Source organism: Carcharhinus amblyrhynchos, chromosome 30, assembly GCF_965287045.1.
Source record: "Carcharhinus amblyrhynchos chromosome 30, sCarAmb.v2.hapA, whole genome shotgun sequence".
NCBI classification, from domain to species: Eukaryota; Metazoa; Chordata; class Chondrichthyes; order Carcharhiniformes; family Carcharhinidae; genus Carcharhinus; species Carcharhinus amblyrhynchos.
In genome coordinates, this window is record NC_137353.1 from 6,324,949 (window position 1) to 6,344,044 (window position 19,096).

General features: G+C 45.0%; 1 protein-coding gene across 9 annotated transcripts in view; it reads right to left on the reverse strand.

Moving 5' to 3' along the window:
• pik3cd (phosphatidylinositol-4,5-bisphosphate 3-kinase, catalytic subunit delta) overlaps positions 1-19,096 on the reverse strand; it is a 214,945-nt gene that overhangs the window by 13,389 nt on the left and 182,460 nt on the right. For all 9 annotated transcript variants that reach the window (XM_080215123.1, XM_080215121.1, XM_080215124.1 and 6 more), the window contains 7 exons: positions 11,935-12,056; positions 10,781-10,924; positions 10,045-10,144; positions 9,655-9,833; positions 8,267-8,376; positions 7,199-7,277; positions 4,780-4,947 (listed from right to left, as the gene is read on the reverse strand). In XM_080215123.1, coding sequence (XP_080071249.1) covers positions 4,780-4,947; positions 7,199-7,277; positions 8,267-8,376; positions 9,655-9,833; positions 10,045-10,144; positions 10,781-10,924; positions 11,935-12,056 — 902 coding nt within the window. The remainder of the gene's footprint in view (positions 1-4,779; positions 4,948-7,198; positions 7,278-8,266; positions 8,377-9,654; positions 9,834-10,044; positions 10,145-10,780; positions 10,925-11,934; positions 12,057-19,096) is intronic.

The following is a 19,096-nucleotide window of genomic DNA, read 5'->3' on the forward strand; positions in this document are numbered from 1 at the left end:
CCCTATAGTTTTAGACTCCCCTTCCTTTGGGAAAAGATATTGACTATCTAGCTGATCTGTGCCCCTCATTATTTTATAGATCTCTATAAGATCACCCCTCAGCCTCCTACACTCCAGGGAAACAAGTTCCAGTCTATCCAGCCTCTTCTTATTACTCAATCCATTAAGTCCCGGTAGCATCCTAGTAAATCTTTTCTGCACTCTTTCTAGTTTAGTAATATCCTTTCTATAATAGGGTGATCAGAACAGTACACAGTATTCTAAGTGTGGTCTTACCAATGTCTTGTACAACTTCAACAAGACATCCCAACACCTAGTTTAAAGTTTCATCTGAAAGTAAGTACCCCTGACACTGCAGCACTCCCCAGTATTCCCCACATGACGTCCTGCATCACGGCCTCCAAGTGAAGTGGACCGCAGGAACAGCGAGGAAAGAAAACATCCCGAAGGCAGTTAGGGATGGGCATTGGGTGCCGGCCTAGCTGCAAAGCCCATATCCCGGAAATGAATTTCTTAAAAAAAAATCATAGAATCCCTATAAGTGTAGAAGGAGGCCATTCAGCCCATTGAGTCTCCACCGACTACAATCCCACCCAGACCCTCTCCCCGTAACGCCACAAATTTACCCAGCTAGTCCCCCTGATACTAAAGGGGCAATTTAACATGGCCAATCCACTTGACCTGCATATCTGATGATGTGATGAAACCGGAGCACCTGGAGGAAACCCACGCAGACATGGGAAGAACGTGCACACTCCACACAGACAGTGACCCGAAGCCGCGTCCCTGACATGAGGCAGCAGGGCCAACCACTTGTGTCACTGTACCGTCTCAGACACTGATGAAAACAGGTAGCGGAAGGATAGATTCTGACAGATTTTAAACTATCACTCACACAATTGAAACCGGTGGTTCAAGGTCAGGTAAAGGTTAGGCTCTTCAGGGAAAGTGCAAAGTGTGAACTGTGGGGAAAAAGAAATCCTGGATTGACTGCTTTCCCCCCACCAAAACCCTTCTGTGCAACTCGTAAATATTTATTATCTGATGACAGATGTTAGTGGGGGTGGCAGATGTTACTGGACTAGCAATCCAGACCAATAATGATCCAGGAGGCATAAATTCATGACAGCTCGAGAATTTAAATTAATTCTGTAAGTAAGCCTGAAATAAGAAGCAACAGTGGCTGTGGAAGTATCAGATTGTAGTTAAAAACCCATCTGGTTCACTAATGCCCTTTAGGGAATGAAATCTGCTGATCTGACCTCTACGTGAGTCCAAAGTCACATCAGTATGGGTGAATGTTAATGATTCCCAAGGTTTTCAAGGTATGGTGATTAAAGTAAAGTAAGTAAAGTTTATTTGTTAGTCACAAGGAGGCTTGCATTAACACTGCAATGAAGTTACTGTGAAAATCCCCTAGTCGCCACACTCAGGTGCCTGTTCAAAGAACAAAGAACGACACAGCACGGGAAACAGGCCCTTTGGCCCGACGAGCCCACATTTTAACATTGTGAGTTCCCTCTTCCACCCATGACCCTTGTCTATGCTTATGGCACTCCACATTGGAAACCAGATTGAGGGGAAACTAATTTAGGGACAATTTGTTACACCAATCAGCCTAACAGTACATCTTTGGAGTGTAGGAGGAAACTGGAGCACCTGGAGGAAACCCACGCAGACACAGGGAGAATGTGCAAATGCCACACAGACAGTGACCCAAGCCAGGAATCGAACCTGGGTCCCTGGTGCTGAGAGGCAGCTGTGCTAACCACTGTGCCATGATTAGTAGAAAAATTAAAGGCAACATGAGGAAAACCATCTTTATACAAGGAATGGTTAGGATTTGGAACGCATGGCATATCAGGGAAGCGGAAATAGATTAATTGGTAAGCTTTAAAAGGGAATTGGACAAATTGATGGAAATAAATTGCAGAGGATTGGGGGAAAAGAGAGAGGGAGTGGGACTAACTCATGGTTTTTCAAAAGACAGACTCGATGGGCTGAATGACTTGCGGCACTGTATTATTCAAGGATTCTATGAAAAACTGTGTTAGGTATTACAATTACTCGGCTGTAAAGGAACACTGTTTTACCGCACAAAGTAAAGCAAAACCACAAGCCTGTGGTGAACACAACAGGTCCCAACTGGGGCAATGGAATAATGGACCCACTCAGGAGCCTGCTTTATACAGGCCTCGGTATACCAGCTCCACCTGGTGAGTTAATAACCAATCCTCACTCATCTTCAATGAGTCCTACAGGGAAGTCAATCAGTGATACCCCAAGCAAATCCTGAGGGTTACCACAGGAGATGTATGAGGCAAGTGTTTTTTTTACACAGAGGGTGGTAGGTACCTGGAACTCGCTGCTGGGGAAAGATAGTGGAAGCAGATACGATAGTGATGTTTAAGGGACGTCTTGACAAATACATGAGTAGGGTGGGAATAGAGAGATATGGCCCCCCGGAAGGGTAGGAGGTTTTAGTTCAGACGGGCAGCGTGGTCAGCGCAGGCTTGGAGGGCCTGTTCCTGTGCTGTAATTTTCCTTCTTCTTATGACATGACAGTCCTCACAAATATCGGGTGACAAAGACAATATCAAGCCCACCTTTTGGCTAAACCAGAACATTAATGTTCAAACCGTCCCCTTTCCAAACCCCACACTCACCACGGCAGAAATAAAATTACAATTTCATCGAGTTCAAAGGATGATTCGGTCTGTTTAAAAGAAACACAAGTGGTGAGGGAGGGGAGGGGCGGGGTGGGGGAGAAAGTGGCATGGGATGAAGAGTAAACCGTTTCGAACCTTCTCGGAGAAAAGAAGCGCTCTCTGGTTCCTGGGCTCTGCAAGGCCCAATATCATTTCCTCACAACAGTTAAACCACACTGAAAATAAAACAGCACCGCTTGGAAATTCACTACAACTGTGTCAATGGAAAACAGCAGCACAACACGAGCCCACACTGTGCGTGTACGAAATTGGTGCCATCTGATATCAAACTCATCGAGGTACGTCACTGGGACTCGTGGTTTGCATCCTGCCCGAGAAACTGTCAATGGGAGGGAAATGTCAGCCAAATGTCACAGGACTGCAGCCGCAGAAATGCCTCCACCACACGAGAGAGAGAGAGAGATTAACGTCCTGGTGCTTTGAAAAAACAAACTGATAAAGCCTTCCCGCAAATCACTGAGACTAAACTGCCAAGAATTCTAAATATTCCAAGAAGCTGGAGGAACAATCAAAGTTTTGTTCTGACCGGGTGCTGAATCTCTGCAAGAATTCACCGAAAGGCAAATGAGGACCAGTTTGACGGTTGCATTCAAGGCATTATTCATCTGACGCGTGTTTCATTAACATAAACTGTTTCTTTGCACGGGGTTTATTGCACTAAAACATCGTCAATGGACGCTCAGTGTTAACACAGTACAAACTCTTGTCTCAGCCTCGTCAATAAGTCTGCAGTGTGTCAACAATTTATATTCATATAGCGTCTTAAATATCACGAAATGTCCCGAGGAGCAGCACAGGAACATTGTAAAACACGAGGCACAAAACAAGACCTGAGGTCACTGGAATAAGCAATGAGACGTTGGCTGGAATTCTCCAGCAGTTCACGCTGGTGGGATTCTCCAGTCCCGTCGGCAGTGCAGCCCCACCCACGGGTTTCCCGACAGCGTGGAGTGATGTCAATGGGGATTCCCATAGACAGCAGCGGAACTGGAGAATCCGGCCGCTAGCAAACAACGCGCCACCTCCCGCTGGCGGGAAACACATGGCTGGGAGGCTGGAGAATCGCACCCATTAAGTCAGATGGCCAAAAGGCTGGTCAAAGAGGTAGGTTTGAAGGAGATTCCCCAGGGAGGGGTGGAGAGGATGTTCAAGGCCAGAGCTGGGGTGATTAAAATCATGGATGAACAAGGAGAGTTGGGGGTGGGGGGGGGGGGGGGGGAGGGGGTGGTGAATGGGACTTGGTGTGAATTCAGATATGCGTGGTAAAGTTTTAGATAACTTTAAAGTTTACAAGTTTGCCAAGAGAGATTAACAGAACAAAAACTGCTGCAAGTATAAAGAGCAAAAAAAGAGAGAGAAGTGATTTACATTTTAGGCAGCACCTTTTATCTGAAGTGTGCAGGATGCTGTCCCTCAGCAACTTAAGCTGCTCTGCCCAAGACCACAAGAAACTACACAGGATTGTGAATGAAGCTCAATCCATCACGCAAGCCAGCCTCCCATCCATTGACTCTGTCTACACTTCCTGCTGCCTCAGCAAAACAGCCAGCATGATGAAGGACCCCACACACCCCAGACATTCTCTCTTCCACCTTCTTCCACCGGGAAAAAGGTACAAAAGTCTGAGGTCACGAACCAACCGACTCAAGAACAGCTTCTTCCCTGCTGCTGTCAGACTTCTGAATGGACCTATCTTATATTAAGCTGATCTTTCTCTACACCCTAGCCATTACTGTAACGCTACATTCTGCACTCTTTCCTTCTCTATGTACTCTATGAATGGTATGTATTGTGCGTATCGTGCAAAAGAAACAATACAATCATAGAATCCTACAGTGCAAAAGGTGGACATTCAGCCCATCAAGTCTGCACTGACCACTATCCCACCCAGTCTTCATTGTATCCCAGTACATGTGACAATAATAAATCAAAGTTAGTGTCTTCTCTTTTAGCTACTGACTGACCGTGATGTGTATTTCTGGCCTTTCAATTCACTCTGAGGATTCCTAAACGTTTGAATTGATGATGGGCATTTCCCTTCATTTCTTACCCAGGGTTCTTGGATTTTAACCAGTTTAGTAGGGCGTCCTTGTTAAAAGCTGCAGTAGCTGCCATGTTGCTTTTATTGAGCTGGATATTTGCAATTGTTTCCGCGTGCGAGACCACCTCGATCAGTCCAGTCTTGTCTCCAGTGGAAAGACAGGCATAAGGAATCATTCTAAAAGCAAAAAATTGTACACCTTATAAACATCTTCGGCAAGTTACATTTTCAATCACTGGACAACATTTTGTGGACATTTAAAGGTAGATTTCAATAACAGCTCTCTTGGGAGATGGCGGTGTAGTGGCAATGTCACTCAGAATTCAGGGGCCCAGGCTAATGCTCTGGAGAAGGGTGTTCAAATCCCACTATGGCCGCTCGTGGAATTAGAATTTAATTAATAAAATTCTGGAATATAAAGCTAGTCTCAGTAACTGTGATCATGATCATCATCAATTGCTGTGAAGAAAATCTGGTTCACTAATGCCCCTTTAGGGAAGAAAATCAGCCATCCTTACCCAGTACACGTGACTCCAGGCCCACAGCAATGTGATTGTCTCTCACCTGCCACTGAAAGGACCTAGCAAGCCATTCAGTTCAAGGGCAATTAGGGATGGGATAAGGACAGCACAGTGGCACAATGGCTAGCACTGCTGCCTCATGGCTCAAGGGACCCAGGTTCAATTCCGGCCTCGGGTCACTGTCTGTGCTAAGTTTGCATGTTCGCTCCTTGTCTGCATGGGTTTCCTCCGGGTGCTCTGGTTTCCTCCCACTGCTCGAAGATGTGTAGGTTAGGTGGATTAGCCAAGCTGAATTACCCTCAGTATCCAAAGAAGTGCTGTTTAGGGGGATTAGCCACATGAAATGCATGAGGTTTCGGGGATAGGGTGGATGAGGAGGGGCTGGGTGGGATGCTCTTTTGGAGAGTGGACGCTCGATGGGCCAAATGGCCTCTTTCTGCACTGTAGGGAATCTATGATGAGGGTGAGCAGAACCTGGGGTAGAGTCAGGTGATCTGGGGAGGCACAGTGGTTGGCACTGCCACCTCACAGTGCCAGGGTTCCCAGGTTCGATTCATAGCTTGGGTCGCTATCTACGCGGAATCTGCACGTTCCCCCCATGTCTGCGTGGATTTCCTCTGGGCACTCCAGTTTCCTCCCACAGTCTAAAGATGTGAATTAGGTTGATTGACCATGCTAAATTGATCTTGGTGTTAGGGGCGGGGGTTAGCAGGGTTACGGGAATAGGGCCTGAGTGGGATTGTGGTTGGTACAGACTCATTGGGCTGAATGGCCTCCTTCTGTACTGTAGGGAATGTATGTAACAAAAGGTGGAAGTAGGTGGTTTTAGTGATGATGTGGACAGGAGCACATTTTGGGATCGAACACCAGGCCAAATAATGACAACGCTAATAATTTCAGCCTGAGAGGCTGTCAGTTTTACATGTAGTTGCTTTTGTCTGAGAACTGAAAGGTTAGTTTGAGAATTTTTATGGTTAGTAACTGACATGCTTCAGATTTTCCAATAACAAGGTGTTTTGAAGAGTTTAAATCGCGCTGTAAATAACACCTCAGAGGCTGTTCAAACACACTCTTTGAACCAGCATTGTTTCACAATGATAAATATTCTCAGCCCCTTTGCTACTCCCACACACTACTTCACATATGGAGAAAGTTCTGTCTCATCAGCCTGTAGCTCTGCGCTTGTAGAATGAAGATTTATGCAGTAGTTTTACGCAACTTCCCACCACAGATTTCAAATTCTCACCGGATTGAGATGCTGCTAAAATATTATTTTTAGTTAAAGCAATTGAGTAAATATTCCAACGAGTGGCATGTTATAAAATAAATGGATTTGTGTTCCAAGTAACAAACACTGGACTGTTTCTCTGTGCACTAAAAGTTTCAATCTGCAAACAAAAGAATGAAACACTTGGTAAAAATCCACCCATTGATAAATGTTTTCAGGTATAATTACGTGTGATTGTAATGGACGCTGAGGATTAATTATACAGCAACATTCTCGAGTCACGGCATTCCTCATCCAGTTAAACTTTTCATTTTGATAGTTCTGAAGCAAAGGAAGAATCTTTTTATGATTAAATCATTGTCAGACAAAGGGAGTAATTTCCCGCTCCCTCCCGCCAAGGGAGTTGTAGTGGGCAGGACAGAACATGCAAAGGTCCATTGCCCTCGGACAGGATTTTCTGGCTTGCGGTGAATTATTGCAATTAACTGGATTTAAATTTCCCAAGTGCTGTGCTGGGATGTGAAACCACGTCTCTGGATCACTAGTCCAGTAAGGCCACCACAATGCTACCATTCCCCTTCACCAGGTTACAGTAGCCCGTCTCCAGGTTCTCACTTCTAAATGGGATCAGTTGAAGTCACGTGCAAATTGTTCAGGACAAAGAGCATTATTTTTTTACCTGTAGTCCAGACCCTGCTTTTTCCACAGAACATCCATTAGCTGAATCATCTGGATTGTCAACATGTCCTGCCGTAGATCTACAGTAAGAAAAAGAATTAGAATAAGGTCTGCCCTTACTCGGTCCATATCTCTCTATTCCCTCTCTACTTATAAGCTCATTCAGATGCCTGTTAAATGTTGCTAGTATGCCTGCTTCCACCACCAGAGCAGCACGGTGGCATAGTGGTTCGCACTAGTGTCTCATGGACAGAGATCCGGGTTCAATTCCAGCCTTGGGTTACTGTCTGTGCGGAGCTTGCATGTTCTCCCCGTGTCTGTGGGTTTCCTCCGGGTGCTCCGGTTTCTTCCCACAATTCAAAGATGTGCGGGTTAGGTTGATTGGCCGTGATAAATTGCCCCTTGGTGTCAAGGGGATTAACAGGATAAATACATGTGGTCATGGGGGATACGGCCTGTGTGGGATTGTTGAGAGTGCAGGCCCAATGGGCTGAATGGCCTTCTTCTGCATGGTATGGTACCTCCTCTGGCAGCACGTTCTAGGCACCCACCACTCTGCGTGAAAAACATCCCCCGCACATCTCTCTTAAACATTCCCCCACTCGCCTTGAGCCTGTGCACCCCTTGTAATTGACGCTCCAACCCTGGGAGAAAGCCTCTGACCATCCACCCTGTCTATGCTTCTCATAATTCTGTAGACCTTTATCAGGTCACCCCTCAGCCTCCAGCTTTCCAATGAAAACAATTCTAGTTTATTCAACTTCTCCTCATAGCCAACACCCTTTTTCTGCTTCTAATCTTCATAATTTCACACGTAGCATACATTCACATGTTATTTTTAGTCTTGTAACCTGTATAAATGATTTGATTTCACGTTATTGTACACACATGTAGCTTGTCCTGCACTTTGAGCTGTGTCGGTAGACGGGGATCGAGTATTGTTGCTGATCTCTGAGACCATCTTTGAAACGCAGTACGGGATTGTGGAATTAGCTCACATTTATAATATGCTTCTGATTATATCCACTCTAATGTATTCCATAACTCTGAAACGTAAAGATTTTCTTACCATCTCCATTCTTGAATATAAGGCCCATGGGATTCCCATCGTACCTTTGGTTTTTATGAACAATCCACAGTGGTTTCATTTTGGAATCCATAAACTTGCATTTCTCCACCCTGAAAGAGACAAGAGGAAAAAGATCCTCAATTTCATTCTGGCAAATCAGAGTTAATGACATGAGTAAATCTCACAGCATTGGACATAAAACAAAATCAACCACAAAACTTATCTCTGACCCTCAGCTACCTTTGCAAATGAAAAATCCTCTCTGATTTCTAATCCATGACAATTGCAGATTGCTTTAGCTTTGCTGCCAGGATCTACACTTATTCACTTGACCTCGCGAAGGCACCCAACTGTGTTCAGCATCTTTCCCCAATACCCAACTTCAGTGTTGAGAGTGTAGGTGAGCTGACAGATTGTGAGGGTTCATGCATCCTCGCCCAAGCACCACAGATTTACATTTTAGGTGAGCTTTGCCAGGTAAGTTGTGGGAACCTTGTCTCATTTTAGAATCACAGAATTCCTACAGTGCAGAAGGAGGCCATTTGGCCCATCGCACCCGTACTGGCTCTCCAATAGAGCATCTAACCCAGATCCAGTCCCCACACCTTATCCCCGTAACCCCACAAGCAGGAGGCAATGGCCTAGTGGTATTATCGCTGGACTATTAATCCAGAAACTCAGATAAAGTTCTGGGTATCTGGATTCGAATCCCCCCATGACAGATGGTGGAATTTGAATTCAATAAAAAATATCTGGAATTAAGAACCTACTGATGACCATGAAACCATTGTTGACAAAACCCATCTGGTTCACTAATATTCTTTAGGGAAGGAAATCTGCTGTCCTTACCCGGTCTGGCCTACATGTGACTCCAGATCCACAGCAATATGGTTGACTCTCAACTGCCCTCGGCCAACTAGGGATGGGCAATAAATGCTGGCCCAGCCAGTGATGCCCACAAATTAATAAAAAAAATTATTCTGCTAATCCCCCTAACCTCTGTACAGACAGTGACCCAAGCTGGGAATCAAACCTGGGTCCTTGGCGTTGCGAGACAGCAGTGCTAACCACTGTGCCATCTCTAATTCAAAAGCATGACGGTGACATTTGAGAGGTCTTACTCTTCTTGATCAATCAATACAAAAACGCGTTAATAACAAGATGTTCCAAATCTCAAAAGCTTAGCAATGGTATCTTTATTTCCACATTATTGGGAACTGCCGGTCGATAACATTTCTTATCGCAATGAAACCATTTCCCAGAGAATACCCCAACATCCATTATAAACTCTGACATTTATTGCAGTTGAACATCTTGTTTATATTAGACACAAGTTCAGGAGAATCTGGGGATATCTTCTGCCTAACTATCGAGTTACTGCTACGTACCAGAGTTCGGTGAGGAGTATACAAGGATTCAGGGGAGAATAGAAGTTAGAAAGAGCTTCCATGTAGGTATCCTGCCTCATAAACAGATGCATGGCTTCTTTAGTTTTTGGTTTGGTTGTCTTCTGGGAGCTGGACTTCACAAAGTCATTTAGGGCCTTCATTTTCTTCAGGGCTTCACACTGCAGGAGAATACAGCAATAGACTAAGTCAGAAAACAGCTGGCCCATTGCAATATCACTTTCACAAAACCACAACGTTAAGTTGGGGCTTGGCACTTATGAGTTATGGACACTTGGGAATAACCACCCAACAACGGCAATGAATCTCAGCAAGAAAACAACTCATTCCCAACCAGTTGACAGTCTGGATCACTGGCCCCACTACACTCACCTGTTTCAACAAGGACTTCATGTGGTGGTTAGTCCCCCGACAATATGCCTCCAAAATTAATCCAAAGCGCAGAGACACAGCTGGAAAATGCATTTCTGACCTGAAGAATAGACACAAAACAGGAGTCATCATTAGAAGGATGAGTGGCCTTATGGTGTATCCCTCACAACTGCCTACATTAACAAGATGGGGATCAAATAGTCTTCGCCATGGGTTACGGAAACAGATCAGCCATGGTTTGATTTATTTATTGTTGTCTCATGTATTGGGATACAGTGAAAAGTATAGTTTCTTGCGCGCTATACAGACACCGTTCATACAGTACATGAACACTGACAAACAGATACTGACAACATTTAAAAGGCATTTGGACAGATACATAGATAGGAAAGATTTAGAGAGATATGGGCAAATGGGGTTAGCTTAGTTGGGCTTTTTGGTCAGCATGGTCCATTTTGCGTCAAAGGGCCCGTCTTCATGCCACAGATTCTATGATACACAGTGGAGAAGGATAGGAGAGGATGCAGAATGTAATGTTGCAGTCACAGCTAGGGTGTAGAGAAGGACATTATTAGAGAGTTTATCAGAGATGGAGTTTTAAAAGCATAGAACCAAAGTAAAAGATAGAACTGAAGGGTACGCTGGGGACAGCTCACAAGATCGAATAGTGGAGCAGACTCAATGGGCCGAATGGCCTAATTCTTCTCCTATACCTTATGGACATTGGGTCCTTTACCTGAGGTGCCAGAACAGGAAGTGTCCTATTTGTTTGTTGCTCAATGCTCTGTCCAACAGGAACTTGGTTAGTTCAGCATCCAGATAAGGCTCATATTTCAGCACTTGCACCAACTGGAGTAGATACTGGGAAAGTTCTTCCTCACTGAGTGGGGAAAACAGCAACACAAGAAAGGATCGTTCAGCTAAACATATCAAATCAAACCTAAAATCATTGGAAATCACCATGAACTCAAATTCATGAATTCATGAAAACTCTGAAGTCAAATTCTTGTAAAATTAATGAGGCAGTTTATCTGAAACATATCTGACTGGAAATATCTTTGGAAGTAAGGAACAAAAACAGAAACTGCTGAAAAATCTCAGCGGGTCTGTGGAGAGAGAGCCAACATTTCGAGTCAGGATGACCCAAGGGTTCTCCTTCCACAAACTTGCTGAGATTTTCCAGCATTTTCTGTTTTTGTTTCAGATTCCTGCATCTGCAGCATTTTGCTTTTCTTTTTGGAAGAAAGAACAAAGAAAATTACAGCACAGGAACAGGCCCTTCGGCCCATCCAAACCTGCACCGACCATGTTACCTGACTGAACTAAAGCCCCCTACCCTTCTGGGGACCATATCCCTCCATTCCCATCCTATTCATATATTTGTCAAGATGCTCCTTAAAAGTCACTATCGTTTCTGCTTCCGCTACCTCCCCAGGCACCCACCACACTTCTGTGTAAAAAACTTGCCTCGTACATCTCCTTTAAATGTTGCCCCTCACACCTTAAACCTGTGCTCCCTAGTAATTGACTCTTCCACCCTGGGAAAAGGTTTCTGACTATCCACTTTGTCCGTGCCCCTCATAATCTTGTAGGCTTCTATCAGCTTGTCCTTCAACCTCTGTCATTCCAGTGAGAACAAACCAACTTTCTCCAACCTCTCCTCATAGCTATTGCCCTCCATACCAGGCAACATCCTGGTAAATCCTTTCGGTACCCTCTCCAAAGCCTCCACAGCCTTCTGGTAGTGTGGCCACCAGAATTGAACACTATATTCCAAGTGCGACTTAAGATTCTGTAAAGCTGCAACATGACTTGCCAAGTTTTAAACTCAAAGGAATTCACTTTCTGCTCACGAGGGTTCAAGGTGACGCTTCCCCAGTTGTGACCTACCTCAGCTTTTTCAAACAGTTTATTGCCAACGAACGAACGTAGCGACTGGGGAAACTGTAATCGAGAAGCTCCAGTGCGTTTAGTGCAGGCAGTTCCTTCCACGACTGCAGAAGGTATATCATCTGCAAAAGAAAATCAACTCTGGCTGTAATCACACAGAGAATTGCTCAAACCCTTGTACATTTTTACACCGTGCAAAATCATTGTTCATTTGCTCTCAATAGTGTATCAACAGGTGCCCGAGTGTAGCCACTAGGGGATTTTCACAGTAACTTCATTGCAGTGTTTATATAAGCCTATGTGTAACTATAATAAACTTTAAATAAAGAGGTTTTGCTACATGGCACATTGAACAGTGCATCTGACAGTCACCTACATTGCTAACAAGAGTTAATAATCTCCTGCGCATGGGAAATTATAAAATTTGTTTTGCACAATATCTATTGTAACTATTTCCTTTTAAATATTCAAGCGGTAACTTGCAACAAATTTCCACCCGTGATTAAGAATTGCCGCTGCAACAGAGTGCTTTTGATTTGATTTATTATTGTTACGTGTATTAGTATTGTTTCTTGCGCACTATGCAGACAAAGCATGCCGTTCATAGAAAAGGAAACAAGAGAGTGCAGAATATAGTGTTACAGTTATAGTTAGGGTGTAGAGAAAGTTCAACGTAATGTGAGTTAGGTCCATTCAAAAGTCTGATGGCAGCAGGGAAGAAGCTGTTCTTGAGTTGGTGGTATGTGACCTCAGATTTTTATATCTTTTTCCCAATGGAAGAAGGTGGAAGAGAGAATGTCCAGGGTGCTTACGGTCCATGATTATGCTGGCTGCTTTTCCGAGGCAGCGGGAAGTGTAGTCCAAGTCAATGGATGGGAGGCTGGTTTGCGTGATGGACTGGGCTTCGTTCATGACCTTTTGTAGTTTCTTGTTGTCTTGGGCAGAGCAGGAGCCCATACCAAGCTGTGATACAACCAGAAAGAATGCTTTCTGTGGTACATCTGTAGGAGTTGGTGAGAGTCATAGCAGACATGCCAAATTTCTTGAGAAAGTAGAGGCTTTGGTGGGCTTTCGTAACTATCGCTTCTGGGTGGAGGGAGCAGGACAGGTTGTTGGCGATCTGGACACCAAAAAACTTGACGCTGTTGACCATTTCCATTTCATCTCCACTGATGTAGACACAGGTTTATCCTCCACCATGCTTCCTGAAGTCGATGACTAATTATCTCCTTTATCTGCTTTATCAAGGATCAGGCAGCTAACAAAGGATTAATTGGTCCTGACGCAAGTTTATTGGGAATGAGAGAACCGGAAGTTCTGCCTTGGGCAGGCGTCCTAGTTTCTGTTACCTAGATCAAAAATACAGGTGAAACTAATTGTCGTTGATGCTGTGTTGGGCACAGTTCCAGTATCTGAACTCCAGTCTCTCATAATCCTGGGTTCAGGCATCCCTCTACAGTCGAGCCTATATCCATCAATTCTTCTTCTCTTACACAAAGAGACAGGGAAAATGACAGAACAAGAGTGTAACACGTTAAGCGAGCAGGAGGCAGACAAACATACAAAAAGCAGAGAAAGACTTGCATCCAGTGAGTGAAAGATCAATGCCTGTTGAATGAAATATTAACAATAGGTGTTTAATTTATTATTGATAAACCTCCTGTCTGCCCTCAATCTATCACCCCATGAGCGAGCCTCCACACTAAAATCGCTCACCTCAAAAGTTTACCCTGTAGTTTTAATAATAATCTTTTTGAAATAATTTTCAACATCCAAACAAGGTGTCAAATGAATATTAAGGTGCAAAGGAACATTTTATTTCCTTTTGCAAAGGACTGCAGAGGTTTAAACTCAATGTCAGAGAGTGTAATCACACATTGCCACTCTTCCAAATTCTGTAAACAAACTGAAAGACAGATAGCAACATAGAAACTAGAAGCAGGAGTAGGCCATTTGGCCGTTCGAGCTTGCTCCGCCATTATGATCATCGAATTCAATATCCTGATCCCCCCTTCTCCCATATCCCTTGATCTCTTTAGCCCCAAGAGCTATATCTAATTTCTTCATGAAACATTTTGGCCTCAACTCCATTCTGTGGGAGTGAATTCCACACATTCATCACCCTCTGGGTGAAGAAATTTCTCCTCACCTCAGTTCTAAAAGGTTTACCCCTTATCCTCAAACTATGACCCCTAGCTCTAGACTCCCCCATCATTAGGGGAACATTCTTTCTCAATCTACCCTGTTAGAATTTTGTAAGTTTCTTTGAGATCCCCCCTCACTCTTCTAAATTCCAGTGAATATGATCCTAACCAACTTAGTCTCTCTTCATATGATAGATCTGCCATCCCAGGAATCAGCTTGGTAAACCTTCGCTGAACTCCTTCTATTGCAAGGACATCCTTCCTCAGATAAGGAAACCAAAATTGCACACAATACTCCAGGTGTGGCCTCACCAATGCCCTCTACAATTGCAACAAAACATCTCTGTGAAAAGCACAAGCCATTTTTGAGCTGGTTGGTTAGTGATCTCAGACTCCTCACGGAAAAAGGCAGAAGAGAGAATGTCTGGGGTCCTTGATTATGCTGGCTGCTTTCCCGAGGCAGCGGGAAGTGTACTTGGTGTCAATGGATGGGAGGCTGGTTTGTGTGATGGACTGGGCTACATTCATGATCCTTTGTAATTTCTTACGGTCTTGGCAGAGCAGGAGCCCATACCAAGCCGTGATACAACCAGAAAGAATGCTTTCTATGGCGCATCTGTAAAAGTTAGTGGGAGTTGTAGTGGACATGTCAAATTTGCCTGGTCTCCTGAGAAAGTAGAGGAATTGGTGGGATTACTAGTTTAGTGACTATGCCACTGCCTCCCCATTGTTTCAGAGGGGTGTTCTGCCCGCTGTCTGGCCAATACTTATCCCTCGATCAACATCACAGGCACAGATTATTACGTCATTATCACATTGTTGTTTGTGGGAGCTTGCTGTGCACTATTTGGCTGCCACTAGTTCTATATTACAGCAGTGACTGCACTTCAGAAATATTCCAATGGCTGCAAAAAAAACTTTTGAGACGTCTAAAGATCATAAAAGATGCTGTACAAATGCAGATCTCTCTCTCTCTATTGGGTTTAAGAGGATTAACAATTCCATCTTTAGAAAGAATAGAATTTCCTAAGAAGTTGTTTTTTATTGGCATTGTGCTGCTTTCTGACTGTTCCATCTCTGCTCTTTAAAATATAGTCATAGAGGTTTACAGCATGGAAACAGGCCCTTCGGCCCAACTTGTCCATGCCACCCTTCTTTTTAAAACAACTAAGCTGGTCCCAATTGCCCACATTTGGCCCTTATCCCTCTATACCCATCTTACCCATGTAACTGTCTAAATGCTTTTAAAAGACAAAATTGTACCCGCCTCTACTACTATCTCTGGTTCTCACCACCTTCTGCATTAAAAAATTGCCCCTCTGGACCATATTGTGTCTCTCCCCTCTCACCTTAAATCTATGCCCTCTAGTTTTAGACACCCCTACCCTTGGGAAAGGATATTGACTATCTAGCTGATCTGTGCTCCTCATTATTTTATAGACCTCTATAAGATCACCCTAAGCCTCCTATGCTTGTTTCATTAAGTTTATTTATTAGTGTCACAACTAGGCTTACATTAACACTGCGATGAAGTTACACTGAAAAACGCCTAGTCGTTGCAATCTGGTGCCTGTTTGTTCCAGGCGCACACAGACATTGTGCCGTTGATCCAGCTGTCTAAGTACAGAGGACACAGGTTCAATAACTGGTCAGTGGTGCAGCAGAGTGATGTTAAAAATGCAATACATGCTGGCTTAACCAGCGACACCCACATTCTAGGAATCAATTAAAACAGTTTGAGCCTCTCCAAGCCAGAGGAAAGAAAAACAGTCATTTTTTTTCCCCCAACTGATATCCACTGACAGGAAATGAAAGGCAGAGATTTAGGCTGGAAGCCAATTTGTTAACAAAAAAAAACCAGAGATCACTTGGCACAAAATCCCATTTGTGCCAACTGTCCCTCAGTCATCTCCCTGTCACATACACGTCTCAAATGGGAAGGGGCAACTTTCTCATCCAAAATTTGTACAGCACGGCTGCCTCATGGCGAGAAGGGACCCGGATTCGATTCCGGCCTCAGGTGACTGTCTGTGTGGAGTTTGCACATTCTCCCCGTGTCTGCATGGGTTCCCTCCAGGTGCTCCAGTTTGCTTCCACACTCCAAAGATGTGCAGGGGTTAGGTGGGTTGGCTATGGTGCATCTGTACCCTCTCGAGTGCAATCACACCTTTCCTATAGAATTACACACACTACAGTCGGAAGCTTTTTCCCAGGGCAGAAATGACAATCTCAAGGAGGCACTAGTTTCAGTCTAAAACTAGAGGGCATAGGTTTAAGGTGAGAGAGGTAATGTTTTCACACAGAGGGTGGTGAGTGTCTGGAACAAGCTGCCGGAGGTAGTAGTAAAGGCGGATATAATCTTGTCTTTTAAACAGCATTTAGACAGTTACATGGGGAGAGGGGGATATGGGCCAAATGCAGGCAACTGGGACTAGCTTAGGGGTTTAAAAAAAGGGCAGCATTGACAAGTTGGGCCAAAGGGCCTGTTTCCATGCTGTAAACCTCTTTGACTCTAAGTTCAAGATAAGGAGGGAGAGGTTCAGTGGAGATGTGCGGGGGAAGCTTTTTTTTTTACACAGAGTGTGGTGGGGCCTGGAATGTGTTGCCAAGTGAGGTGCTTGAAGTAGGTACATTAGTCACCGTTAATACTTATCTGGATAGACACATGAACATGCAGGGAACAGAGGGATAGGACAACATGATCAGTGTAGACTTAGTGGGCTGAAGGGCCTGTTCCTCTGCTCTACTGATCTTTGTTCAGTATTCCAGCTGAGACCCAGTCAGTGTTTTTGTACAGTTCAGTCCGGCCTCTGTTCTTATAATCTATACTAGCAGCCTGGATTCAGAAGTGAAAATGCCAGCACCGAGCTAAAGGCTGCCCTGCACCCCACACCACCGCCTCCCCCCCCCCCCACCCACCCCCCTCCCCCCCTTCCCCACCCCACAACCGATATTGGTCATCTTCCCCTCATCAATTTTTCCAGCAAAATAAACAAGCTCATTCCTCTTTTCTTCTCTGACAGTTGAGGGGAAAATTCCGAAATCACAAAGCAATCGCTCCTGTCCTCCTGTAATCGTGTAAATCACATTCTGGGAAAACAGCCTAGTACATAATGCACTTCATTAGAACGCAGCAAGTAACATCTGCCAATAACTTGTGACTAAGAGGAAAATATGTCTTGAGGAGGTTAGGTGAAAATACCGGAGCAAGGAGAAGACAATGTTTTCTTGGAAACTTGAGTTGTATCTCAGGCAGAGTTGTGCAATTCTCCTGTTTATTCTGGACCGCACAATGCTCCATATCTGCAACTGGGGTCTGTGAACTTTTAACTCTGAAAACATCTCCAACAATTTGTATTTATAACGAATGGCTTCATTCATCGCCTGTGGGAGGGCAGGAGGGAGGGGCTGCTGTATAGGAAACATTCCAGGGGTGACACTGGAGGATCTTCTAGCTCCAGCTGAAAATAAACTACCTAAGGAGGTCACCCAACCAGATAACTGCATGTTCAGTCTGTCCAATCGTAGAATCCCTACAGTGCAGAAGGCCCATCCAGCCTGTCCCGACAACAATCCCACCCAGGTCCTATCCCTATAACCCCTTGTATTTACCCTGCTAATCCCCCTGACACAATTTAGCATGGCCAGTTAACCTAACCTGCACATCTTTGGACTGTGGGAGGAAACCCACGTCTACGAGGGGAGAACGTGCAAACTCCACACAGTCACCTGAGGCTGGAAATGAACCCGGGTCCCTGGCGTGGTGAGGCGGCAGTGCTAACCACTGTGTCGCCCTACAGAATGGATACCCAGCTCCACAGATCTTGTCACTGTCCCCACAGCCAGGTTACTGAGGACAGCTGGCAGGGTACAGCTAATCTCCTCGGATTACACAGTCAACAGATCCATCCCTGACCCCGGCTGCTGGACAAACTGATCTTAGCCGGGACAGAATTCGGGGACCGCCAACTGGTCCCGTGGACCATTAAGGGAGGGGGAAGCGGGTGAGTGAAATCATTCAACGTTTCGTCTCTCTATCCAACAAACCTTGCTACACTCAAGAGGCTGGGGTCACTAGCCAGTGGCTCTCGTTGTGATAAGTTAATTACGATCCAGATTCTTGTCTCAGAACTGGACGGGTCGGGTGGAGGAGAGCTGCAAGCTGTGAGCCAGTATGATTCACTGCTGAGATAATTATTCTTTAAAAAAAAACCTAGTGTCAGAGGCAGTAACTGTTCATGGTGAGACATTAATCAATTCTGATCAGTGCAAGCGTCCTTCCCTTAACTGCAAACAGGACTGAAGTATATTCTGCTGGCCTCCTGCCGAGGCAGCTGGATCTCTTTCCCAGATAGAATGCAATTCCGGTGCGGATAGTCAGTGAGAAATCTGAGCCAGTCCCAGCTCGTTATGTTCTGGACCGAGGATTGGCTGTTTGCGGACGCATTGCATCTGCCCTTCCCAGAACTGGCATGAGGAATTAACACAGCCAATTACACAACTCATCAAGGACTGAGCCTCCACTCACAACAAATCCTTAGTGTAGGCTTACATTAACACTGTAATGAAGTTACTGTGAAAATCCCCTACTCGCCACACTCCAGCGCCTGTTTGGGTACACTGAGGGAGAAATTTAGCACAGTCAATGCACCTAACCAGCACGTCTTTCAGACTGTGGGAGGAAATCGGAGCATCCAGAGGAAACCCACACGCAGACACAGGGAGAATGTGCAAACTCCACACAGACAGTAACCCGAGTCGGGAATCGAACCCAGGTCCCTGTGCAGTAGGGCAGCAGTGTTAACCACTGTGCTACCGTGTCACCCCACCGTGGTACAGTGGAATTCTCTGGTGACAGGCGGTGTTACGCACCACATTAAACAGGACTGCTTTCCGAAGCAGTGTCGCACTGCAATGCCCCCTACGTTTCCACTGGGTGAGTCCACTTGGGGCTCTCTGTTACATCTTCCCGTGGGATTTAAGCCCCTTGGGAAGCTACCTAGTGGAAATGTAGGGGG